General features: G+C 41.8%; 2 protein-coding genes across 6 annotated transcripts in view; one reads left to right on the plus strand and one right to left on the minus strand.

Moving 5' to 3' along the window:
- CARF (calcium responsive transcription factor) overlaps positions 1–3979 on the minus strand; it is a 66923-nt gene extending 62944 nt beyond the window's left edge. For 3 of the 5 annotated variants that reach the window (XM_075933834.1, XM_006130504.4, XM_075933838.1), the window contains exon 1: positions 3733–3979. In XM_075933834.1, the coding sequence (XP_075789949.1) occupies positions 3733–3979 (247 nt within the window). Of the gene's footprint in view, positions 1–2685; positions 3682–3732 lie in introns of those variants that run through there. The other 2 variants (XM_075933836.1, XM_075933835.1) reach the window with 2 other exon arrangements.
- A 223-nt stretch (positions 3980–4202) lies between these two features.
- On the plus strand, positions 4203–27323 carry WDR12 (WD repeat domain 12). The gene is made up of 13 exons (XM_006130507.4): positions 4203–4488; positions 9284–9378; positions 10824–10918; positions 11961–12067; positions 13263–13378; positions 13751–13905; positions 14282–14327; positions 16341–16426; positions 16630–16770; positions 18253–18358; positions 20055–20187; positions 22576–22648; positions 23546–27323. The coding sequence occupies exons 1-13, from the start codon at positions 4448–4450 to the stop codon at positions 23621–23623; spliced, it is 1272 nt and encodes a 423-aa protein (XP_006130569.1). The 5' UTR covers positions 4203–4447; the 3' UTR covers positions 23624–27323.
- Positions 27324–27338: the final 15 nt, after the last annotated feature.

A 27338-nucleotide genomic window follows, 5' to 3' on the forward strand; every position in this document is an offset into this window, starting at 1 on the left:
TGTCAATACCTTGTTTGTGCTAACACTTCCACTTTCCAGTGTTTGTATCAATAGAGCTGAACCAATGGTAGCAACAGTGCTAAATTTTAAAATTTCTTACAGTAGACAGTAAATAGATTATCATTATGTTGCAAACACTTCATAGAGGATGGAAAGAAACCAGCTTCAAATATAGCGATGTCCCCACTAAATTCTCATCTGAATCACTCAGTCATCTATTTTAGAGTTTCCATGTGTCTTAGGGTAGATAGTAAACAGGTTATCATTAATAAAATTCTTGTCTGTGTGTGAATGAATATGTTTATTTAGTGCTGGATTGAAACGTGTGCTCTCTACGCAAGGCTGTCTTGGGCCCTGCACCTGCCCTAAGGACAAGTCAGACTGTGTTTCTAATCTGCCAGGAGAGGGGGGACTCACCTCCAGCTCTACCAAGGTCCCCTATTCCACCCAACCCTGCTTCTTCCCATCCCTACTCCAGTCTCTTCCTGCACAGGTCCACCCTCTCCCCAGAGCACACTGCTCCCTCACTCCTGTCCCATTCCTTCTTATGGTGAAAAACAGCCTATCCGCAAGACAGTAGACACTGGAAGGTCTAGAGGCGCTGATCCATGGGGTCCCCCACAGCACAGGGCCCAGAACGGTTGTCCTGATTCACTGTACCCAAGGGGTGTCTCTGTATATGTATCAAATACGCACAGCATAAACATTTGAAGTACCCTGTCAGTATGTATGGCAGAACAAGGAACAATAGTCTCAAGTTGCGGTGGGAGAGGTCCAGGTTGGATATTAGGAAAAACTATTTCACTAGGAGGGTGGTGAAGCACTGGAATGGGTTACCTAAGGAAGAAGTGGACTCTCCATCCCTAGAGGTGTTTAAGTCTCGGCTTGACAAAGCCCTGGCTGGATTGATTTAATTGGGATTGGTCCTGCCTTGGGAAGAGGCTGGACTTGATGGCCTTCTAAGGTCTCTTCCAGCTCGGATTCTATTCCTCAGCTCTACCTCGTAGTTTATAGCCCATGGCTATGTCTACCATAAGAAAATTTAGTACTGTTGCTACCATTGATTCAGCTCTATAGAGACAAACACTGGCGAGTGGAAGTGTTAGCATAGACAAGGTATTGACAGACATAATGTATGCAGCTTCTGCGAAGAATTGCACATGAGCATTTAAAATAAAGCTACTGCCTAAAATCCAGTTGTATGTTAGTTCTTGCAGAGTTGGCAGTAGAACTGAACCACTGTGGCTTTAATGAGAATTTTTAGTGAAGAGGGGGAAAAAAAGCATAGGCTAGATGAAAATTATGCCCATTCAGTCCTTTTATTACTCTAATAAGATTATGGTAACCAGTAGCAATGGTTCTTTTAGTAATGTGCTGTATGTTCTTGCCCACTGCTATGTAAGGAAAACATATTTTGTGTGGAACACCAAACTCTAGAGAGATTGAAAGCCAACAAGGTCAAAGTGAATTTTTCCCTTTACAGCAAACTATAGCTGCAAGACTGGTACTGTGACCAGAAAACTCTTAAGATCGGTGCTCAGACTACAGTTAATGCGTCTAGCCATTTTCTAAAATTTTATGAGGGGTTTATTAATTTCCCCCCCACCACAATATTTTCTAATTTATTTTGTGTTTTCTTTTTTCCAGCACTTCCAGAAATGTGTCATATAATACATTTAGTTATAAAATAATAGTTATGAAATAATAGAAAGGACATAACAAGCAGTGGTTACCAGAATGGCTATTCCAGACTGAAGTGACTTATTTCTCTTACCAAACCTTACTCCTGTATTCCAGAGATCTACTGTGAGGCCTATGACTAAAGGCAGTGAATGAGCAATCTCTGAAGGCAGATGGTCAGGACAGGACCCACTGCACCCCAATGTGGGGAGGAGATTTAGAATTGAACTGCTAATGATTCCAGTGACTACAGTATTTTACTTATAGAAGTTGTGAAAGGCGCAGATTGTTCCACTGTTTTGGCAGATAACCAAGTTTTACACATATTGAAAAAAATAGAAGCAAATTTGGAAAAAGACAAACACACTTCTTGAAATATGAACCATGCAGGCTTACAAAGGCACAAACAAATGTGATGTATGCAACTTTCCTGTACCAATAAAAGTTATTATGAGTAAATCCCCTTACTGCTGATCTTATTTACATATTATGGTAGAAAAAATTGTTTTAATGAAGTTAGTTACATCATACTCATGGAAGCAATTTTCCATGAAAATCTGATAGGACAATAAGGACAATATTGTCCCCAATTTTCCATGAAAATTTGATAGGACAATAGGAGAAACAGTTTGAGGCAGTTATATAGCCTGGATGGAATTAAATGCCCCTTCAAAAAAAGCATTTTGAGACCCTTCTACATACTAGATTATTAATAATGTACTCAAGTGATAGTAAAGCAATTGAGCATATTCAATAGTTATGGAATCATGAATAAATATGAGTTACATTGGCCACATAGATTTTTGTAATATCACTGACATTTTGTTCATCTTTGTTGGAGGTGGGGCAAGCTAGACTCAGAATAACTGGTGACCCACTGGTATAGAAAGGACATGAAAAGCACTATATATTACAATAATTATTCAGTCAGTTTTAAAAAAAAAATCATAGGAAAGCTATTACTTAAGTGTCTTTCTGGAATTAATTAAAAGGCACATTAATTACCCGTGCAAGTCATGTTGATTTTAACTACATATTTCTGAAGCAAGCATATAAATCTCTCATTTAAGTATCAAGACAAACCCTTCCTGCATCTTCAGGTTATCCGTAGCACCATGACACATTATAGACAGATATAGTTACTCTCATAGGGAGGCCACAATCAACCCTTAACAAGATGCAAAAGAAAAAAAAATCAAACACAAGGTATCCAGCTAAGCACCTTTTTCCAAAATGCTGAATTCATTCATCAATGCTTTTTAAAAAAAACACCTTTTACTAAAACTTTATTTTTAGATGTTACGTTTACATGAACATAAACGTTCACCAAAGCAGATCAGTAAGTCAACCACAGTAAACAAGTACATGAAATATACCCCAAATCTTATCTGAGTAGCTCTTAGGGAATTGCACAGGGGCGTGTACACTCGTCCTGGGGACTGTCACAAACTCTACCGACACAATGTGAAGAGGGAAATTTCAAGCAAACAGTGATGAATGGGAGTGAAACTGTCTCATCGATGCGTACAGCAGAGCCCTTTATTCTGAGGAGGCAGAAGGCAGCGGGATGCAGGCTTGATACCCGGCTCTTCCAGCTCCCCAGCGGCTCTTCACCTGAGCGCCTCTCCCATCCCCAGGGTCCAGTAGGTCCGGTTCTGCACTCGGGGGTGCAGCGCTCCTGCTCTAGCTGCCCCTCTGCCCGCACCACACAGACGGGCTGCGGGCGGGCGGGGCCAGTCACGACGCTGTGGCCCGTCCCCCCAGGGCGGCGGAGTTGCCTCTCCTCAGGCCGAGCGGCCGCCCCGCCAGGAGCTCCCGGGGGCAGCGCCGGGCCCCCGCCATGTTGGCCCCACAGAACAATAGCCCCGGGGGCCGCTCCCCTGCTCCGCGGAGCCGCCCCACAGCCCCATGGCCGGTCCAGGAGGCAGGGCGCCCCGCGCGCGGGGAGGGGAGGGGAGGGCAGCCTGGGCGCGGCTCCTCCCGCCTCGGCTACGCGAACCCTGCAGGGGAGTCGGGGAAGCGGAGGGAAAATTCAGAACGAGTCTACTCAACCTCGTCTTGGCTCTCGCAGGCACCACCATGGAGACGGCCATACAGCGCAGGCGCAGCAACGCAGTCCGTGCCGCGTCGCGGGACCCCCGCGGGCCACCGTACAACCCGGAAATACTGGCACCCTAACGCCTTTACTGAGGCTCGCGAAGAGAACCCTGGCAAACAGGTTGCCCGGAGAAAGAAGCCGCTCTCCAGCTAGGAGGCGGTGCATGGCATGTTGGGAGTTGTGGTCGTCCGCGCTCTGCATGCTGGAATGTGTAGTCTCCAGGCTCCTTCACCGCCATTGACCACCCGTCCCCTCCCCCCCCATGGGCCGTACTGGATGCTGAGAGCGGTAGTTTCCATGGAGCCTGCCATGACAGAAGATTGGGGTCTCTGCATTTGAACCTCAGAGGTTGCACCGTGGGTGCGGGGCGCGAGGGAGATAAAGAGAGTAGCCCCCGTTCTCACTCGGCCACCTACGCGGGAACCGGTGAGGCGTGGCTTGACAAGGGATTCCGGGAGCCGTCTCCTTTAAGAGCAGCCTCTACTAATCGCTGGCGGAGTATTCGATCTGCGCGGCCGCGCCGGCAGAGTGACGGCAGCTCCGAGACACGTGTTCTCTGGGCTCTGTCGCCTGTGAGGTGCGCCGCGCCGGCATCCGTAACCCACGCGCGAGTCCTCAGTCCGGCACGGACACGCGCGCGGCCCCGCCAGCCTCGCCCGCCCCTTCACCATGGCCCAGCTCCAGGCTCGGTTCTTCACCGGCAACCGCAAGTGAGTGGGGGGAGGGGCGGTGCTGCCTGGCGCTGACAGTCTCCTGCGCTCTGGCCGGGGCAGGCCGCCGCCGGGGGAGACGTGAGGGGCAGCGCAGCTAGACGGGAAGCTGCGGCTGCCGGTGGTGCTGTGTAGGGTTGGACAGCTGGGGAGGAGAGAGTTCGTTTGTTTCGTCTCTCCTGTCAAGCAGCATTTCCCCCATAACCTCTGCCCAGTGAACTGAAACTATCCGTGAGTGTCCCCCTAGGCTCTATAGTCACGACTTTTACCCAATGGGCCTCATTTTGCCTTTAGGATTATTTTAAGTTAAAGTTGCAGAAGCTGTCAGAAGCCTGTATCCCAAGAAAGGGGAAAAAAATTATAGACAGGTGTGTTAGACCAAGCTGGATGAGCAAGCATCTCAGAGAGGTGATTAAGAAAAAGCAGAAAGCATATAAGGAGTGGAAGATGGAAAGGACCAGCAAAGAAAGCTACCTTATTGAGGTTAGAGCAGGTAGGGACAAAGTGAGAGGCTAAAAGTCATGTAGCGTTGGACTTTGCAAAGGGAATTAAAACCAATAGTAAAGGGTTTTATAGCAATATAAATAGGAAAAACAAAAACAAAACAAAAAAGTGGGACCGCTAATCACTGAGGATGGAGTGGAGGTTAAGGATAATCTAGGCATGGTCCAATATCTAAACAAATACTTTGCTTCAGTCTTTAATGAGACTAATGAAGAGCTTAGGGATAATGGCAACATAACAAATGGGAATAAGGATATGGAGGTAGATATTACCATATCCAAGGTAAAAGCCAAACTCGAACAGCTTAATGGGAGTAAATCAGGGGACCCAGATAATCTTCATCCAAGAAACTCAGGGGTTGTACCATTTGACTGGAGAATTGCTAATATAGTTCCTATTTTTAAGAAAGGGAAAAAATAGTGACCCGGGTAACTACAGGCCTGTTAGTTTGACATCTGTAGTATGCAAGGACTTGGAAAAAATTTTGAAGGAGGAAGTAATTAGGGACATTGAGGTTAATGGCAATTGGGACAAATTACAACATGGTTTTACAAAAGGTAGATCATGCCAAACCAACCTGATCTCCTTCTTTGAGAAAGTAACAGATTTGTTAGATAAAGGAAATGCAGTGGATCGAATCTACCTCGATTTCAGTAAGGCATTTGATACAGTACCACATGAGGAATTACTGGTTAAATTGGAAAAGATGGGGATCAATATGAAAATTGAGAGGTGGATAAGTAACTGGTTAAAGGGGAGACGACAGCGGGTCATACTGAAAGGTGAACTGTCAGGTTGGAGGGAGGATACTAGCGGAGTTCCTCAGGGATCAGTCTTGGGACCAATTTTATTTAATCTTTTTATTACTGACCTCGGCACCGAAAGTGAGAGTGTACTAATAAAGTTTGCGGATGACACAACATTGGGAGATATTGCCAATTCAGAAAAGGATAGGGATCTCATACAGGAAGATCTGGATGATCTTGTAAATTGGAGTGATAGCAATAGGATGAAATTTAATAGTGAGAAGTGTAAGGTTATGCATTTAGGGATTAATAACAGGAATTTTAGTTATAAGCTGGGGACACATCAGTTGGAAGTAACGGAAGAACAGAAGGACCTTGGAGTCCTGGTTGATCACACGATGACTGAGCTGCCATTGTGACATGGCCATGAAAAAGGCTAATATGGTGTTGGGATGCATTAGGAGAGGTATTTCCAGTAGAAATAAGGAGGTGTTAGTGCTGTTATACAAGGCATTGGTGAGGCCTCATTTGGATTACTATGTGCAGTTCTGATTTCCCATGTTTAAGAAGGATGAATTCAAACTGGAACAGGTACAAAGAAGGGCCACAAGGATGATCCGAGGAATGGAAAACCTGTCTTATGAAAGGAGACTCAAGGAGCTTGGCTTGTTTACATTAACCAAAAGAAGGCTGAGGGGAGACATGATTGCTCTCTTTAAATATATTGGATAAATACCAGGGAGAGAGAGGAATTATTTAAACTTAATACCAATGTGGACACAAGAACAAATGGATATAAACTGGCTATTAGGAAGTTTAGACTCGAAATTAGATGAAGGTTTCTAGCCATTAGAGGAGTGAAGTTCTGGAATAACCTTTTAAGGGAAGTAGTGGGGGCTAAAGACCTATCTGGCTTCAAGATTAAGCTAGATGGGTTTATGAAGGGGATGGTTTGATGGGGTAACATGATCTTGGCAACTAATTGACCTTTCACTATCAGTGCTAAATAGGCCAATGGTGGGATGATAGGAGTTACTATAGAGAACTTTTTCCTGGGTGTCTGGCTGGTGAGTCTTGCTTACATGCTCAGGCTTCAGCTGATTGCCATATTTGGGGCCGGGAAGGAATTTTCCTCCAGGGTAGATTGGCAGAGGTCCTGGAGGTTTTTTGCCTTCCTCTATAGCATGGGGCACGGATCACTTGCTGGAGGATTCTCTGCATCTTGGGATCCTTAAACCATTTGAGGACTTCAATATCTGAGATATAGGTGAGAGGATTATTTTAGGAGGGGGTGGGTGAGATTCTGTGGCCTGCATTGTGCAGAGGGTCAGACTAGATGATCATAATGGTCTCTTCTGATCTTAAAGTCTATGAATCTTCTAGTCAGAGGCATCCTCTCTGCTTGTAGGGGGAACAAGATCAGGGTCATACTCTTAAGCCTGGGCAAAGGCGTGGCTATAAGGTGTGGGACTTTAGCAATAATTTTAATTAGGGACGTAAAATCCTGTTTAATTAGTTAACCGGTTGAACAATGTTTAACAGTTAACTGATTAAATGGGGGTGGGTGGGTTGGAGCTGCTGCCACAAGCAGGGGTTGCTCCAGTCCAGCTGGTTCTGGCTCTGCACTGGGCTGCTGGCTCCCTGCGAGCCTGCACAGGCTGGAAGCTGGCAGCCCCTTCCATTCCCCCTACTGCTGCTTCAAGGCCTAAGCAAGCCTTCCAAGGGGCTCCTGGACTAGGAGCTGGCCAGGGCTGGCCCTAGGTACTGGTTAACCCTTACCTGGTAATCAGCTTGTAAGAGCGTTTATCCATTCACATTCCTACTTTTAATATTTGCTCATTTTCTGTACTTTCCCAGTCCCACTGGCATTTCTGCTAGTTAGATTTTGCTTGAAGTTTATAGATTAATTTGGAGATACTATAGAATGAGTGCTCCAAAGCTATTGTTTTTGCTACTATTAGAGAGTAAGCTGCAAAAAAAGTGATTTGGTTCTTGCTTGGCTGTACGTGTTTTGAACTTCAGAAAATCTTGCCAAAGGGGATGATGCTTAATGGATGATGCTTACTGGGTAACAGTTAACCCAGGAGTTGGCAAAAGGGCCTCCGTGGCCTGGATCCGGCTGGCTATGTGGGTGGATCCAGCCCGGCTGCGTGCGTGCCCCCAGGCCAGTCAGGGCCTAGGGATGAAGGGGAGCATTTGAAGTTTCCTCTGCTCTGTCCCCGCCCTGGCGGGGTGGAAGGAGGCTTTGTGTGCTCCCCCATCCCCATGCCTATCAGGGGTTGGGGGTAAGGGAGCGTGAGAAGTTACCTCCGCCCTGGCCCTGCCCTGTGAGGAGCATGTGGCACTTAGACATGCGGCATGCTCCTGGCAGGGCGGGAGAAGACTTCATGCACTCCCCTGCCATCGGGCCCTTATTGGCCTGGGAGTGGGGGAATGCACGAAGCCTCCTCTCACCCTGCCAGGAGCCATGGCTCTTTTAAGCGTAATGCAGGGCGGGGACAGAGCAGAGGAAACTTCTCATGCTCTCTGCCCCCAAGCCCAGGGGAGCATGGGAAGTCTCCTCCCAGCCAGGGGCACGGGTACTTAGGGCGAAAGAGGTGGGGGTGAGCAAGGTGCTCCCAATCATGGTCTGGGGGTAGGGAACCTAGAAGTAACCCGGCCCCTCCCCCATTCCTTGGCAAAAAATTATTGCCCAACCCTGAGTTAACCAGTACTTGGGAGCAGCCCACGTACCTGCAGCCCATCACAGGCAGAGGGCTGCTCCATCCCTGTCACTCCTGCTGCACAGGGCTGCCAACTCCTAGAACTTGTGGAAGCTGGCACAGGCAGCTGCAGTGGCAGTTTTCTGCAGGGGGATTACGGGCAGCTGCAGTGGTAGTTTCCTGAAGAGGGAGTAGGGGGAGTGGTGGCAGCTCCTAGCAGGGGTTGTGAGCAGCTGAGCTGGAACAGTCCCTGCCTGTGGGGTGAGGGTGCTCTGGCCCAAACCCAGCGAGTGGTGGACTCCCCCCCCCCCCCACCTCTTTTACTTGGTTAAATGTTGTGCCGGCACTGCATTTAACTGTTTAACCAATTAAATGGGATTTTACATCCTTAGTACAAGCAGGATTCTTGAAACAAGTGTGAATAAAGTATGTGTCAATTCAAACTGCAAGGCTGTGTCTAGACTGCATCCCTTTTACATAAAAGGGATGCAAATTAGACATATCGCAATTGCAATTGAAGCGGGGATTTAAATCCTCCTTCGCTTCATTAGCATAAACATGGCTGCCGCTTTTTTCCGGCTCGGAGCTTTGCCGGAAAAAAGCGCCAGTCTAAACGTAGCTTTCGGAAAATAAAGCCTTTTCCGAAAGATCCTTTATCCCTCATTTTCCCTGCACTCAGATTCATTTTAAGCGGGATAAGGGATCTTTCAGAAAAGTGTTTAATCCCCTCACTTGTGAAAAAAGCTGTACCACAGAGTTTTATATAATTTGCCTATTTTGTATCTGTTGAGCTGTGAGTTTCAGCACTTATGAATAAGTCAATTCCCATTTTCTTCCCTCTAGGTATGTAGTAGATGATGTTCCATTCTCTATCCCAGCAGCCTCCGAAATCACTGACCTCAGTAACATCATCAATAAATTGCTGGAAGCTAAACATGGTATGTGTTTGGAAGGTGATTTACCTGTTTTAGGAAAAGGAGTACTGTTTAAAAAAAACCCAGAAACATGCTAAAGTATTTAGAATCTTTTCATAAATATGTAAAACATAGAGGTTTAAAATACAAAGATCACATTCCTGCAAAGACTTACGAACATGAGTGCAGCAAAGCACATATGTAAGATTCATTAAGATCCCTTGGTTGGAAAAACAATTGTCAGTTGGGATAAATTCTCCTTTCAAATTTTTATAGAGGATCTTGCCTCCTTTAGAAGTTATTACTTGTGTTATAGTGTCTGTAAGTTTTTAGGCATTGTGCATGATTATTACAAATATAGCTCTTGATTTGCACTCAGATTCATGCAGATGATGGAAAGATTTGTGTGGGTACTGTATAGTGGTTATGTTGGCAAAGCTATGCTGGCGTAGCTTCCTAATGTAGACATAGCTTTCTACACCAAGAGAAAGTTTTTGTCAGTGTAGGAACTTCCCTTCCCCCGAATACCTTTAGTTACGTTAATAAAAGGATGTGGGTTTTTTCATAGCACCATGGTGTTTTTTCACATATAGCTATGGTGATATAACTTTTAAATGTAGACTAAACCAGAGTTTGATTGAAATTCGTAGAACCATACACAAGTATGGGTCAGCTTGCACAGGACTGATTGTATGCAGGATAGGGGGAAATCAAGAGTGTAAAACCCTTCATTGACACAATAGGTGTATCCTAAAAATAAAAACAATCTTACTGTTGCATTATTGTTCTCACTTTGTCTCACCTAGCCTTTGTCTTCCTGCATACTTAGATTGTAAGCTTTTTGAGGAAAGGACTGATCCAGTCCCCCCATTCTGTTTGGGTATTACTTATCACATTGGAAACCTGATCTTTGATTGGGCCCCCTAGACAGTGTTGTAGTACTAACAACAAAAATAATTTTGTTTAGATGATTATCCATCTAAAGGGAAAGGGGTAAAGAGAAATAGAAATAAAACTTTAACTTAGCTGACTAAAACCTTGCAATGTGATCTGAAACGCCCCCGACAAGCGGCCAGGGGAGACAGGTTCCAAAGATTGGCATCTGGACTTTGGTTAACCAACAACAGAGATGCTGCAGCAGAGATGGAGGTATAATTGGGTTCCCACCTATGACTTCGAAAGTTGTTCTTAACATCTCAAATTGCAACCAAAATTGAAGAGGTAGCCCCCTAAAAGCCTTGAGTCCTGGTTCCAGAGATGCTACTAATAGAAACTTTTAAGTGCTGTTTTCCCCAAGGCATCCCTCAATTAAACCTGTGCAATCCCTTTCAGATCATGGGCACAGTTGTAACTGGGAGAAGAAGGTGGCCATTGACTTTATTCCCTAAAAATGACTCTGGAAGTCTGTCTTTTTTTGGATTGTGTAAATTAAATCTTTAAATTTCAACATTTTTTCTTGTTTGTCTTAGAGGTCCACAAATATGTGGAGTTTGATTTCCTTGTCAAGGGCCAGTTCTTGCGTATGTCACTGGTCAAACACATGGAAGTGGAAAACATCTCAACAGTAAGTTATATGAACTTTATGTGGACTGCACTGTAGGATGATGGGTTTTAAAGATCCTAGACAATTTAATCAGATTCTGATTTTAAGTTTGATCTGGCTTACAGTTCTGATTAGGAAAGTTCTCCATATTGTGAATACTCTATATATTTTTCTTCCTTAGCATTCCTTTGCCTTTCAGATGAAGCCCACATAATTTCCTTTATTGTTTTCTGAAGACCCTGAATTATTCTTTACTCCATGTGGGACTCATCAAGACTTGCTCTGGAGCCTGAATATGACTAGAGTTTGCTATTGAGCAACTTGAGGCACTTCCTTCTCCTGTTGTATGAAACCAGACAACTTTGGAGGGAAACTGGTCTCATTGTATGCCCCATCAATGTACTTTTGTCTCCTGCTCTGCTAGTATGTAATCAGTGGCCCTATGTGAGTCAAATGAGATGAAGTATTAGAGATACTCCACTGCTAAGTATAATACCATAGCGGGGAAAATCCAGAAAAGAAAAGGAACAACATTTTCTTATGGTGGAAACCTACATGTAAATACTGTATTAGCAGCAATTTGATAAGCCAACAGGTAGTGTTGATCCATAGTGATATACTTATCTCTCATTCTCCAATCCTGCAAACACATAAGCATGTGTGTGGCTTGAATCATGTGAGCAGGGCCACTGACTTCGGTAGGACTGCTCACTTAAGTAAAATAACTCATTCTTAAGCGTGTGCAGCATTGGGTCCTTAGTTATGAATGTTTGTGCTGAGTTCTGATGCATTGGTTCCATTTACCTTCTGTTCAGTCAAACATATGCTTGCCTGTCAAGGAATTAGGGCTACCTGAATCCCCATTTGCAATAGCAGTTTGATCTCCAAGGCACAGTAGAGTGCATACAGTCACATGGTAGGCAGGGGACTCTGGTTTGAACAGCTGATATCTTTGTCTTGCAAATTGATACTACTGCTCAGAGTGGTTGGGAAATGCTGTACTAGACCATAGTGATTAAAAACAAACCATGCTGACCAGCTTCTTGTATTTCTGACTGTTTAGGAAGAAGTGGTGGAAATAGAATATGTGGAAAAGTACACAGCACCTCAACCTGAGGAATGTATGTTCCATGATGACTGGATCAGTTCTATTGAAGCTACAGAAGAATGGTATTGCAGCTCTATTAAAGCCAGGATTAAGTTTCCATCTTGGTTTCTCCCGCTGATTCCATAGATCTCTGTAACAGTTTTCTTCCTATTCCTTATTTCTCTCTCTAAATTTTTAACCTGTTTATATCAGTTGTTTACATACATACAGGCCATGTGCCTGGGAAAGTAGCTGAAGTTTGAGCTCCTCCATGCTATCTTGACAATAACTTTAACCCAAGTAGGAAGGCTACCATGTGTAAAAGGATGAGATTTGCTCCTGATCTGAGTTAATAGTCAGTGCTGCTCATCAGTACTGTCGTCTTTAATACAAGAACAACCGCTTGTCTTCACATAAACATTTCAACATTTTTTTACTTGAAATATTAATTCTAGTTTATAACTAGAGTTTCAAAACCCTTTGCCTTTATTATTATACTGAAACTCCCACATTTATTAATGTCTTGAAAAAATGTTTTGCTATTTACGGACTAGATGGTCAGTGTAAAGAATAATGAATTTTCTTTGGTTGGTCTTAAATTAGACATGAGTAGAGCCCTGTGTGGCTACAAATGTCTGTCTGTGGTAGACATCGGTATCTGCTGATCCTCAAGGCTCTACTCCCAAGAGACACTGTGGGCAATGGAGAGGAGCCCTGTGCTGGCAGCTCCTCCCAGCTGTGCTGCTGTACTTCCCTCTGCCCTCAGCATCTCCTGTAGGGGGTTGTACAGTTCAAAGAGCTGTTGGTTCGGGGCACTGGCTCCTGGGAGCAAAGGGACCTCTCTCCTCTCCATTGGCAGTAGTGTCTCTTGGGAGTAAAGTCCTGCGGATCAGTGCATACCAATGTCTATCCACAGGTAAACATTTGTATCCTCTCAGGGCTGTATACAGAAAACTTCAGCATTTAATTTTCCAAAACTATCAATATTCTCACTTCATCTTTGTTTCATTTCTTCTGTGCACCTCACCAAGAAGTCCACAGTTTATTCATTCCCTAACCTTTGCTTTGAACCTATTAAAATCCATATTTGATCTAGTTTTTGCAAATAAATTAATTTGTGAATTTTATTTTAAAGAAAACTAAGATTTACCTAAGAGATTTTCTTTAGTCAGGTCTCTCAAGTGGTTATCATGCTAATATTCTAAGTTTCTCATTGAAAAGATGTTTCATGAAGCACCATTGGTTTTAAAAAAATGTTTCAATGTCTGTATCCCTTAGGATCTTGACTGGCTCTTATGACCAGACTTCTCGCATCTGGTCTATAGACGGCAAATCCATCATGACAATTGCTGGGCACACAGAGGTGGTGAAAGATGTGGCATGGGTGAAAAAAGGTCTGTACACCTTATACTAGTTGGGAGTGGGGCTAGAGGAATGTACTGAAAAACATAGAGATTAAGTTGCCTACTTAAATAGACATGAAATAATTGAGTAAAATCCCTCATAACATATGAGTAAAATCCCTCATAACATACTATTAAAACAAACTATAGTATTTTCCAATAACTATTTAAATATTCTAAATTAAATTACATTATTTTTTTATTAGTATACTATACATTTAAATTTGTGATTTACATTAATCTCTTTATTTGTATTGGATCAGTGTGTACATTTAAAAAATCTTAATCCTGTTTTCTCTAAAAGGATTTTTAGAAAGACTTCCTTAAGTAGATTTGTATGTTGACACTTTCTTCTTTACTTAGATAGTTTGTCGTGCCTGCTACTCAGTGCTTCTCTGGATCAGACTATCCTCTTGTGGGAGTGGAATGTAGAGAGAAACAAAGTGAAAGCCCTTCACTGCTGCAGAGGACATGCTGGAAGTGTGGACTCTATAGCAGTTGACTGCACAAGAACTAAAGTGAGTTACTTGCAGATGGAGGTCTATGATAAACTAATGAGTTATGGATTTTGTATGCCTTGTTTAAAAAAAAATCAAATTTTTGTCCTTGGCATGTGAATTGGTCATACATTGTCAAGAATTGTAAGTGCATACTATTTATATAAGCTCATGTATTAATTGGGGATACCAAAGCAATTAGTAATAGACTTGTATTTGATGTAATAGAAGTAATGGGTTGTGTTGAAAAGAAAAGACACAGAACCTTTAATATTGCATACAAAGATTATCTTGGTAGCAGAGGCAACATTTTTAGCAAAAATATGACTTTCTATGACTTATGTAAAAATCCAGCTAGTTCACATAATCTTTTAAATGAAAGTTTCTGTTTATCTAGTTTTGCAGTGGATCCTGGGATAAGATGTTAAAGATATGGTCTGCAGGTAAGATGAATATTATAGAAATACTTTCTTGGGGGTTTTGGCTCTAATTTTAGAATTTTAAAATGTAGTTACCTGGAACGACAAACTTCTGAATACATTTTTAACCTTCAAAATGGGTATTGTATCTTTGAAGTTGTATATATTTTCTTTTCAGTTACACCAGAAACTGTTTTGAAGCGTTACTACTTTTTCAGTTTTTGAGAGTAATGTATTCTTGTGGGGTTTTCCTTAAATATAATTGCCTTTCAAAAGTTGTGGTAGGGATTTATTAGCATCTGCAAAGTGCTATGAAGGTCTAGAGCTCTATATAAAAGCTAAGACAAACAAATACATGCATAACTTTATCACTAGTGTGAGTGGTCCCATTGAAATTCATGAGGCTATTTGTGGTGGTAAAGTTAAGCATGTACATACTTTTATTATTTGTCACTAGTGGTTTGTAGCCATGCCTCCTCGCTATGGTGTGTGTAAAAAATGCAATGCTCAGTAGGGGAATTAGCAGTCTCAGCAGTTCTGGCCCTCTGGCTGGGGCAGAGCAATAAGCAGCCTCAGGCCATCCAGCCTAAGCTGTGGAGGCTGCCAATTCCAGGCATGCAGCTCATTTCAGGGAGTGAAGTAGTCCAGGCTCATCCTACTCCACTGGGTCCCAGTCGTGGTCCATGACTGACGGAACCCTCCATCACTGCATCACAGAAACACACTGACATAGAACTCGGCCCCCAAACTAGACTAATGTCTAGTGCCCCTGGGCTACCCCTCCTGGCTTCTACCTCCATTTTTTGGGGTGGCTCTGTCTCTCTGGGGTACATGGCCAGCAGCAGTTCCAGTAGTTCCTCAAGATCCTCAGCACTTTAGAGTTTTTACTCTGGTACAGGACTTGACAACAGTCAGGAGTCCTCTGCTCACTTCTTGCCCAACTGAGCTGTAGGGTCTGACTTTTAAACTTCCTGTCCCACCCCTTTGCTTCCTGTGGGGGTGTAGCTTGCCTGGCTTCACCCACCAGAGGTTGGGGAGTGGCCCCTCCCCATCAATCTTACAGGGAGGCCACACCTCACTATAGTCACTTATTATGATGCAGAAATAACTACACCAAGGTTGTGTTAGAAAATTCAGTTTTGACAATTAACTTCTGATTTTTCTGCAGAAATGGACACTGTGTTTACTTAAAACCGATTAAGTCCCCCAATCTGCACAGATCTCATGTGGCAGACCTCTGCTCAGATGTCATTACAGGGTTGTAGCCCAAACTTAACTTATGCAGAAGCTTCAAGGGGTAGCTGAGTTAATCTGTATAGAAAAAAAACAACAAATGATCTGGTTGCACTTTATAGACTAACAAAACATGTAGATGGTGGGCGTTGCCAATAAAAGCTCATGGTACCATCTACATATTTTGTTAGTCTATAAAGTGCTACCAGACCATTTGTTGTTTTTAACTTGTGCATTTAGATTTCAAGTATGGCTGCCAACTGGATATCTTTTTTCCAAATACCATTTACAGATGTTTAGCATTCAGTAGGCTTGTACATTTTGTAGTTGTGAACTCTTTCCCTAATCTTCTTTCAATGGCATTGTGACTGAAGGGACAATATGCTGACTAAATTGATTCTGAATAGGTTACTTAAAATAACCACAGTTTTTCTTTAGCCAGTTGAATGTGTCCTTTCAAAATATCCATTTATATTTTTATGTGAATAAATGTTTATATCTAAAATCTAGAATGAGTGTGTATAAACCATAGTATGGATTTATTTTGTGTGTGTGTGTGTGTGTGTGTGTGTGTGTGTGTGTGTGTGTGTGTGTGTGTGTGTGTGTGTGTTGTTTTTTTTAAACCCATGGAGGAAGGATGCTTTTGTAGATGAAAAATTCATCTGGGACGTGGAAGATCTGAATTAATTTCTCTGTGGCTGAATTCCTCAGGTGTAAAATGGGGATAATAATATTGATCAAGTGTATAGCTGGGAATGCATCCCAGGCCTTTCTAAATCAAATTTGACTTGCTTTCCATCGTAGTGCCTACAGATGAAGAGGATGAAATGGAGGAAGCTGCAAACAGACCAAGGAAGAAGCAGAAAATAGAACAGCTTGGACTAACAAGGGTAAGTCAGGATTTGTGTAGAACCTGAAAAGCATGGAAATGGAGAATATTTTTCTCTTTGATAAATATAAGTAGGGGAACATTTCTGATGAAATCTGAAATTTAATCTACATATCAAGATGTTTATTAGTTGACATATTATTTTTCCCCCTACTATAACTAATCCACTATTTTTCTGATCTTAATATTTTATTTAATTTCTAGACTCCTGTTGCAACTTTTTCTGGCCATACGGAAGCAGTCTCCTCTGTGCTCTGGTCAGATGCTGAAGAAATTTGTAGTGCATCATGGGACCACACAATTAAAATATGGGATGTTGAGACAGGAGGTCTCAAATCAACTTTGGTGAGATTTCTTTACATGTTGTCCGTTAAAGCTTTTTTTGTCAGATTCCTCACTGAATTATAGAAGATTAGGGTTGAAAAGGACTTCAGGAGGTCATCGAGTCTAACCCCCTGCCCGAAGCGAATCTAAACCCAACTAAATCATCCAAGCCAGGGTTTTGTCAAGCCTGGCCTAAGGATGGAGATTCCACCACCTCCCTAGGCAACCCATTCTAGTGCTTCACTACCCTCCTAGGGAAATAGTTTTCCCTAATATCCAACCTAGACCTCCCACACTGAAACTTAAGACCATTGCTGCTTGTTCTGTCATCTGTCATCACTGAATAGCATGGCTCCATTCTTTGGAGACCCCCTTCAGGTAGTTGAAGGCTGGTCCCAAAACCTCCCTCGCTCTTCTCTTTTGCAGACTAAATAAGCCCAGTTCCCTTAGCCTCTGGTCATAAATTACACGCCCCAGCCTCCTAATCATTTTATTTAACTCTGCTGGACTCTCCAGTTTGTCCACATCTTTTCTGTAGTGGGGATGGGGAAGAGGTCTAAAACTGGATGCAATACTTCAGATGTGGCCTCACTCACCAGTGCCAAATAGAGGGGAATAATCACTTCTCTCATTCTGCTGGCAGTGCTCCTACTAATGCAGCCCAATATGCCTTTAGCCTTCTGGGCAACAAAGATACACTTACTCATATCCAGCTTCTTGTCTACTTTAATCCCCAGGTCCGTCTTGCAGAACTGCTGCTTAGCCAGTCAGTTCCCAATCAGTTGGGGTACGTCTAAACTACATGGCTCCGTCGACGGAGCCATGTAGATTTCTTTGTTCGGCAAAGGGAAATGAAGCCGCGATTTAAATAATCGCGGCTTCATTTAAATTTAAATGGCTGCCCCACTCTGCCGATCAGCTGTTTGTCGGCAGATCGGGACAGTCTGGACGTTCCCCTGCTAACATGAAAGCCCTTTATCGACCTCCCTGATAAACCTCATCCTACGAGGCATAACGGGGAGGTCGATAAAGGGCTTTCAGGTTGGCGCAGGAGCGTCCAGACTAGCGCGCTGAGCCGACAAACAGCTGATCAGCTGTTTGTCGGCTCAGCGCGGCAGCCATTTAAATTTAAATGAAGCCGCGATTATTTAAATCGCGGCTTCATTTCCCTTTGCCGATCAGCCTAATCTACATGGCTCCATCGATGGAGCCATGTAGTTTAGACACACCCTTGCAGTGAATGGGATTCTTCTATCCCAAGTGCAGGACTCTGATTTCTTTTGGCCCAGTCCTCCAATTTGGCTAGGTCACCCTGGACCCCATGCCTATCCTCCAGCGTAACTATCTTACCCTCCAGCTTAGTGTCATCCACAAACATCATCCAGATCATTAATGAAGATGTTGAACAAAACCGGCCCCAGGACCAACCCAGTTCAGTTTGAATTTAAAACTTCTATATGAGTTATGAGTAGTTCCTAATTTATGACAACTTTTCTTATGCAGACCGGAAACAAAGTGTTTAACTCTATTTCCTACTCACAACTGTGTCGACGTCTAGCATCTGGTAGCACTGACAGACACATTAGATTATGGGATCCCCGCACTAAAGGTGAGCAAAACAAAGTGTGTATAACACATATGACTTCTCAGATTCATAATGTGTGTTGAGAGAAGGGAGTATATACATTTCATGAGGCACACACAAGCCTTGTTATTTGACTGTAACAGCATTTCGATCTGGGGAGTATCAAGGGGCGTTCTAGTGCCCGGGGCACCCCTTGCCTATCATCCCAAAGTGCCACTCCTCAGTTAGGGCAGGTTCTGCCTCCTGGGCCTAGTCCCAAAGTCTAGTTCACCCCTATTAGGGTAAATATGGTAACTATGGCTTCGTCCCAAAATCTAGTTCACATATACTAGGTTAAATATGGCCTCTCAGGCCTAGTCCCAAACACACTTCCCTTCTTTCAGGGTATGAAGGGCTTTGCTGGCTGTGCTCACAGGTATACCCCTCCCTCCGGATGAGCCGGGGAGCAGGGTTGTCCTGGTGGGGGTGGAAGGTAGTGGGACCCGGGCCCTACCACTTCAACGAATACCAGCCCAGGGCCCTGTTGGCAGTGATGGTGAACACTGCCTGCTCAGTGGGGGTTCCAGCTGATGCATTCTGAGCTAGTGGGGGCCAGTCCTCCACCCTGGGCTCCTTCCTACCGTTCTCCACATGCAGTGTGTTCCCAGGAGTGCTGATCGGTCAACTGGTGCCTCCCAAACAGCCTCACTGACCGGGGCTGTCGCTGAGGCTGCAGCTGCCAAGGCTGCTCCTTCTTCCCTGCCCACCTGCCCCAATTGAGCTGAGCAGCTCTCTCTTATACTAGTGCAGCCGGAGCACATCCAGTAAGCTAAAGGGGATGTGACCTCCCCTATCCTCTGGGCTGAGTTAACCCCCTCTTGAACAGTGCGGGGCAAATACGCTCCATCACAGGGAGCGAGACCGTTTTAGCCAAAAATTAACAGGTGCAGTGGAGAGAGGAAAAGGTGAATTAACCTGGATCCTCTCTACACTGCATTGCAAACCTGCTCACCTGACTGAGTAAAGTGACCCTCGTTCCCCCCCCCCCCTTGCTCTCTGAATCTTGTTGCAACTGATCACAGCAGTAGCTCATTGAATTGGCTATTCTGAGTACTATTGCTTTTTGCCTTTTTGAGGCACACCCATTCATTTAATCCACTGTTAAATGGATTAAATGCCAGGGTGTCTAAACCTTGACTAGGAGAAACAATCTATAGAAGTGAAAATGTAGCTGATTAAATATCTGATCAATCTTTGGACTTCTTGCACATCTGCAGTGGCTCCCAATCATTGCAGTTCATGGTACTATCTGAGACAACCACACATAAGCCAGACAGGAATCTTTTTTTTTTTTGTTTTTTGTTTTTTTTTGTTTTAAAGTCTCTACAAATCAGGCCAGATTTGAATCAATAATCTAGAGACAAAAGGCTCCATGTCCCATTACCCATTACAGAATGCTCCCTAGAGCCATTCTGTCGTCCCCATTAGAGAAACTCTTTAAAAGCATTTGGTAACAATAAGAGGTGGTTAGATTTTTGTCCTCTCTACAGGAACTTTTGTGCATACTCTCATGCTGCCTGAAACAATCTTATGACATGATGAGAAGGAAGAACTACCCTGCTGCCACATATATTAGTCTTGACTGCTTCTTGTAAACTGGCATATTTTATAAATATCTTAAACTGACCTGATATACGTGTCTGTAAATTAGGATAATGGTCTTTCATTTTCTCTGTCCCAGATGGTTCCTTGGTACTCCTCTCTTTGACCTCTCACACTGGCTGGGTGACATCTGTAAAGTGGTCCCCCACACATGACCAACAGCTAATCTCTGGTTCTCTAGACAATGTTGTCAAGATTTGGGACACACGGAGGTAAATACCATTCTTTAATATTCAGAGGTAGCATTTGGAATTTCACGTCTAATGACACAAAAAAATGAAGCTAAGTGGAGACTCCAGCTGAATTCCCTATGGAGATGAGACACATATAATAGAAGAGCAAGAAATGCATTTGCCTTCTGCCAGACACTCTGTGGCATGACACTGAAATCAGCCTCATTGACCTTCCCACCCAAGATTTTCTGGCAATACTGTATAGAGTGGGATATCATGGAAAGAGGTTCCATTAGTAATATTGCTAATGAGTTTAATTTTTTTTAAATCATAGTTATGCTATCAAGATTTTTAGGAGTAGAATATACTCGGTCTTCCAGAAGAAGCTTAACATGCGTATTTTAATTTGCTCCCCATTTGTGGATGTTTCATAATAAACAGCTGCAAAGAGAGGAGTAGTTTGTATCTGAACCAGGTATTTGCAAAAGCGAGACGACTGGGTCAGTGGTTCTCAACTTGGGGTATATGTAGAGCCCTGCACACATCTGTATTTGCAAAAATGAGCTGCAGATATCTGCATCCACATCTGCAGGTAACTGGATATAATATGGATATCTGCTAATTTGCATGGTTCTAGATACAAAATTTGTATCCATATCCACAGATGCAGATATTAAGCAGTATCTGCAAATTTGCAGGGCTCTGGGTATATGTACTTCTGGGGATACACAGAAGTGTATTACAGGGGTAAATATTTTACAACAGGTTACATAAAAAGCTCTAGCAAAGTCAGTGTAAACTAAAATTTCATAAGGGCAAAGACTTGTATAGACTGCTCTATGTATGATACACTGAAATGTAAGTATAATATTTATATTCCAATCTATTTATTGTATAAGTTAAAAATGAGAAAGTAAGAAAAGTTTCAGGAATAGTATGTTGTGACACTGATTTTGTAAGTGAGGTGAAACTTGCCAGACATATCAGATTCCTGAAGGTATAGACAAGTCTAAAAAGGTTGAGAGCCACTGGTCTAGGTCAAACTACATTTGACTTGAAATGGGTAGTGACTGCTTGGCTAGATGTCTTGGACTTCATAGACTTGTAGATTTTTTCTTAGTACAGTATATCTTCCCGAAAGAGCTGAGGGATAATCCCCCATCCATATACCTATCCACTTATCACAACTACTTCTGTAAAACTTCCCATGGGTGATATACCCAAACACTTATTCCCTGCTACCTAAAAACTTGCACATGTAAATCTAGGTCAATGCTGGTTATGTATGGTATGTAGCTCATTACTTTCTAAAAGATTTTTTTTTTTGGATAATCCAAGCATAACCCCAGTTGCACAGAGCCTTTCAGCTAAATCTGTGCACCGATTTCAAACATTAGCTTTAATAAAAATCTTTTAAATATGTTTGTGTTATCATATATTCCTCCATAACGGTTTCCACAACACTTCTCAAACACACACATGTCCCACTCATCTGTAACCATCTGGAGTAGTCAGTGGCCCCAGAGGAATCATCACTCTTTTTTTTTTTTTTTTTTTTTTTTTCATACTAATCAGAGCTTTCATCCTCTTGGTTTAGTGCTGCAGTGTTTAAAGCTAGCTCATCACAGAAATACAGAGAATTGTTTCCTCCATTCTGAGTTATGCAGCTACTGCTCCTGGTGCCACACCTTGAATAACTTTCTCTCTCACCAGTCCATGATCCTGGTCAGGATTACATTCCTTGATTGAATATAATCCTCAGATACTGTATAAGAACTAGCCACTCTAAGATGGTGACACTAAAGGTTTTGCCAGTAGCTAATTAGCTCTGCTTCTGTTCTCGAGGTGCACACAGAACATCCTCCATGGCCTTGCCCTGGATGCTTTGCAACTACTCATCAATAGGATTCTGATGAGACTTTCTTACTGAATCAGAAATGAGAGTTAAATGTTCACCCTAGGTTTTCATTTGGCGGAAAGGTGTAGGAAATGGCATCGCTATTCAAAGCTTGACCTCTTCTTAATCCACAATTCCTCTAGGCTTCCAGAAAGCCCTTCAAAATTTTTCAAAAAACCACTATTCCAGAGGAAATGCAACTTTCTTGTGGTATAATATAATGCATGTGGGATAAAAGAGAATATGTCTTGTGTAGACCTCCTGCACCACTGTCTAGTTACAATGATCTGTATACCTAGTGTAGGCATAGGTTTATAGAAATATATACTGTAAGTAAGAACAGCTGTTGTGCAGCTCTTCGTAATCAACGAATTCAGATATGGCTTAATTCTGTTCTCTATCTCTATATGGTTTCTAAATGTTAAAAGATTATAAATTGATCAAACCCAGAATCTTCTAGGAGTGAAAAATGGTATATATAATATTTTTACCTAATTTTAAGGTTTATGACTAAATGTGTATCTTATCAGTTGCAAGGCTCCTCTCTATGATTTGGCTGCTCATGAAGACAAGGTCTTGTGTGTGGAATGGACAGAAGCAGGGGTAAGAACTTTAGTAACAGATTTTTTTTCCCCCCCGAATGTGTGCGTTTTGGATGGGAAAGGGGGCTGATGATGGTATGTTTTGATATTTACTTCTAAACTAGAGAACAATTAATTTTTTACTTTTGGATGTCTTCTATTTGTGTATGTGGATCATATTCTCCCTTTTGTTGTGTGGCATGGAGGAGATTAGAAGGCCTTCATTATATACAGAGAGGGATTAGGGTAGACGCTATAGGAGGAAAGTGGCTATTCAGTACCAGATGGCCATCACCCTCTTCTCCAGAGGGATTACATGAAAGCTGTGCACCAAAGCATTAGGAAGAAAAAAACAAGGAAGGATAGAAGTCAAAATAGCCACTCACGGTGGCATGTTTCTTTTTCTGGGCATGGGAACTTATGATGAAAGTTAATCCTGTGCTCCTCTAAGCAGCATTTTCTCCTCTGTGGCATTAGAGCTGGCTAAGATGTGTTGCCACTTCTTTGTGGCAAGGGCAGGAGCACGGGAGGGGGGCTGGGGGGACCTGCACGTATCTAAGCACAGCACAAGTTTTGGAGATCCTAACTCCATAGTTTTAGGGACCCTTCCTCTTAGACTAAGATGTAGCAGACCAGTAAACACTTCAGACATTTTAACTTTTACCTTCCCCTAATTGGTTTTAATAGAATGGTAAGTTATAAGCCTGTATCATTTCTGATTCTGAGCCACTTAAAACAGGCTGTGGGGTTCACATCACCAGCGTTGGTTACTTCTGATATTTAACTCTTCTGAGAGAAAAATCAGACTAAGGAATTATTTAAAATATTTATTCAGTTCATATATGTTGCCCAGGTACAAAAACTGTGTGGATATTTTCTTGGTTTGATAATGAGTACAACTTGTTTTTCCCCATTACAGCTGCTGTTGAGTGGAGGGGCAGACAACAAGCTTTATTCCTATAGATATTCAGCAACAACTTCTGATGTTGGAGCATGAAAACGGATGCAAGATTTTAGAAGTTACTTTCCAATAGCCTTAAAGTGTTTGAAGCTTCTAGGTAACTTACAGTCCAGCATCTGAAGAAATCTGCCCACTGGAAACACTGCTTCTATTTTCTAGTGGAGAGCAGCCATTTATGGGTTTTGTATTATAGCAACATATATGTGTATTTATAACAGACAGAACAGTCAAGCAGTCTTGTGCTTATCTAGTCTGATATTGAAATCCAACATTTCTCCCCTTTTCTCTCATAAGGACGATATAAAGAATAGTAGAGTTTATTAAAAGTAAAGTGTTACTGAGATTCTAGACAAATTATTCACTGGACTAAATTATTTTGTATTAATTCACATTCCCTTTTTTAATAAAGGTTTTAACTAAAGTTGAGTATATTATAATCTGAGCTCAATAAGTACGTGAGTTCCACAAATCCCATTTGCTCCATTGGGGGCTGGAGGTGCTTCTTACCTAGATTCAACTCTCACCCTGAACAATGTCTGCTCTTGCTTCCACTGAAATAAATATAATTATGATAAGGTCCTTAATATGTTTGTGATGCAAATGTTGTCACCCTTGTATTTTCAAGGTGCTTGCTCCTGATTTTATTGGAAAAAAATGGAATATTCTGGTTCTTGACATTTATAAGTTAAGGCGGTGTAAATGTACACTTTGAGAAAAGTACTGACTGGTATTGCAGAAAAAAATCAATTCATTAACATATTATTTACTATTACATTAATAGAATATCTGACTGTTAAGGAACCCCTTCTTGTGAAGTTTTACAGGGTCCTTAGTACAAACTGAAGCTCTAAATACCAATTGACAAAAAGACTGCAGACAAAGGAATGTTTTATTGGATCTATTTATTGTGAGTGTCATCTTAACTGGATGCACCAAGGAGTTCTGTGTGTATTTTTTTTCTTTTTGCCCTCATCACATGAAATTAGTAAATCAGCTTTATCTAAAATCTGTTGTCCTATCAATTAATAAGGGTTCACCACATGTCAGAGTTGCTTGAGAATCTCAGTACTAGAACACGTTCTTCTGTAACTGAGCAAGTTAAGTGCTTAGATCTTTGTTAGTATATTTTTCACATCTACAAACAACAGTGCCCTGATGCAAGTTTTCTTTACAATTTATTAGGCACAATATGTGTATTTAGGTGTGATGAGGAGGTGGCATTTAATGCATAGCCAGCTTTATTTTAGAACCCTAATCAATTCACCTGTTCTGTGGTGGGAGGAAAATACTAAAATTTCACAAGGCTTCAGTCTTCTAAATAACTAGCTAAACATCTGTGTGGGCTCACCTTCTCCCCTGCTGGTACTGTTTTAATTACAAACTCAACTGGAAGTGTTCTGCCCCATGAAATGGTCTACAAGTAATTTAGGATATCAGAGGAACTAATCCTATGATATGTCTATACTATATCATGAGCTAGTCTCTAAGGTGCCACAGGACTGCTTTGTTTTTAAAATTACAAACTAACACGGCTACTCCTCTGAGAATGCCTAGGTTTGTAGCTTACCCAGTCTTTTAAAAAGTAACCGAGGGAACTATTCTATTTTCTAATTTAAAAAAAAAATTGGAATTTAAAAAGGGTCTGTGGTTTGAATATATAGTGACAATGACATCCACACTTGTATTCAGATATAATAAGTAATGTTCCAAAGGTTACAATATACATTAATGATTAAGAAAAAAGTCGTATGCACACAACCATTTGAACTGTTATTGTGGGGGTTTTTTAATCAAAGATACTGCTGCTTAAGTTTTCCACAGTACCAACCGATAAAAAAATGGATACATCAGTCAGGGAGTATTACTTCAATTAACAGTGTGTGAATGACCTATGGTTCTATTTTCTAATTAGTAACTTTGACAGACAAAACAGTAAGTACAAGCTATCAAGAATGTAAAAATGTAACCATGTAAATGGTTAGCCAATAAGCTTGGGCTTATTGGCTAACGTTCATGATTACACACAGGCTCCCGCCCCACTCCTGGATAGCCAGCTGCTGCCCTGCTCTGTGGGTGCAGGTAACTCTGTAACTGCTGAGATTTTTCACAAGTTACACTGTTATCCAATTACCCACCTTTTAACATTTCCACAAGCTATAAGAATAATGGATGCACATAAATGAATATATAATATTTGGTTCCCCCAAGAACTCATGTTTTTAACCCTCAGTCTCATAGGCCTATGGATCTTTCGAAGACATATTAAAGTCACATTAATTTCTGTTCTTGGATTTCCCCTTTAGTACCAGAACTCAGAGTGAGCTGCTGTTTTGTGTTCTTTTCTAAGGTTATCTCTTTTGTCAGTCTTATCCTCTGTTCATTACAGTATGAGGCTACAGTAGCTACATCTTCAGAATTCTGCTCTTCCTACAAAATTTTTCCTGGGAGTACGTATCAATGTTGATGTTTTAAAGAAACAAACTAAAAGAAATCTAACAGTTAGTAGTGGTAGAATTGTATCCATTATTGGAAGCTCTGCAGTTTTCCAACATAGAATTGAGAGTCAGGTATTGAGTCAAACCTTGTGTCTGCTACATTTGCATCACTGGAGTGACCAGCTGAAGCTTTAAGTGATCTAGTATACCATTCAAAAAAGGGCCTTTTGAAATTATATTATGATGCATTGTCCTGGGTGTAAGCTATTTTCTGTTTACAAACAGGTTGTAATTCAAAAGGTTCAGGTTTTTGTTTTAATTTAGAAAAGCACGATAACAGTCCCAGTGTTATGAGACTGATGTAATCTTGTCTCCAATAATATCAGGTACCTCTCCTGCTCTTTACTTAACAATGTACATAGAGAGTAAAGAAAATTGTTTAATGGCCTTGAAAATGTTATATGGATTCTGTTCAGGTCCTATGGTCTAATTTACAAAGATCTTTATGAAGGAGTTATTTTCCAAGCTACAACTGAGGTAACCACACGCATGCTATTTGAATGGTCAGTATAAGTTTATCTCAGACTAGGGGGCAAATAGTGAATGAGTTCTTGTAACACGCTAATTCTCTGAAATTAAGGGTGCTTGGGTATCTGCACTGAATATTATATTTCTTACAAATATGTATGCTTGTACAATTTTGTGTCCTAACCACACACCTAGACCAAGGAACTATACAAAGAGAGTGAGAATTAGTTTAACTACAAGGTGAATGACAAATGATCACACTGCAGCATTTTTTCATTTTTGCCTGAGTGAGGACTGTAGTATTAACAATTGAAAGTGATGGCCTAACTTTACCCCCTTACTTTATTTTCAGTACCTTTTAAATTTTGGATAGGGAAGGGGGGGGGGCCCTATCAGATATTTACTTTTCCCTCCCTTTTAAGTTAGTAAAATATTTTAATCTTCTGTAGCTAGTCTAACCAATAGCTTGCTTGTGAGTTTATTTTTTGAAGTTGGCATATAGAAAAGAAGAACGCTAATGCTTTTTTTTTTTTTTAAAGCACTGATCTTGCAAATTATTGTGCATGAGCACAGGTGCAGGACTGAGACTGTAGTGTGGAATAAAGCATAGTCTGAGAATACTGGACTGCTTTTATGACCATTCCACAAACTTATTCAACTAGCCTATTTACCTGGTGATGTTCAGGTCCTTACCTCTGTTTTTGTAAAAGAAAATGTATATGCTTTAATTAAATGATTGTATTTAAAAAAAATAAAGTATTTTTATGAAGTTAATTTTTATTTCAGAT

The sequence above is a fragment of the Pelodiscus sinensis genome, chromosome 7 (assembly GCF_049634645.1).
Source record: "Pelodiscus sinensis isolate JC-2024 chromosome 7, ASM4963464v1, whole genome shotgun sequence".
In the NCBI taxonomy this organism is placed as follows: Eukaryota; Metazoa; Chordata; order Testudines; family Trionychidae; genus Pelodiscus; species Pelodiscus sinensis.

Coding starts and splice junctions, on each gene's coding strand:
- WDR12 (XM_006130507.4), top strand. CDS start 4,448: ATGGCCCAGCTCCAGGCTCGGTTCTTCACCGGCAACCGCAA. Junction 20,188..22,575: donor AAGATTTGGGACACACGGAG/GTAAATACCATT, acceptor GTATCTTATCAG/TTGCAAGGCTCCTCTCTATG. Junction 22,649..23,545: donor TGGAATGGACAGAAGCAGGG/GTAAGAACTTTA, acceptor TCCCCATTACAG/CTGCTGTTGAGTGGAGGGGC.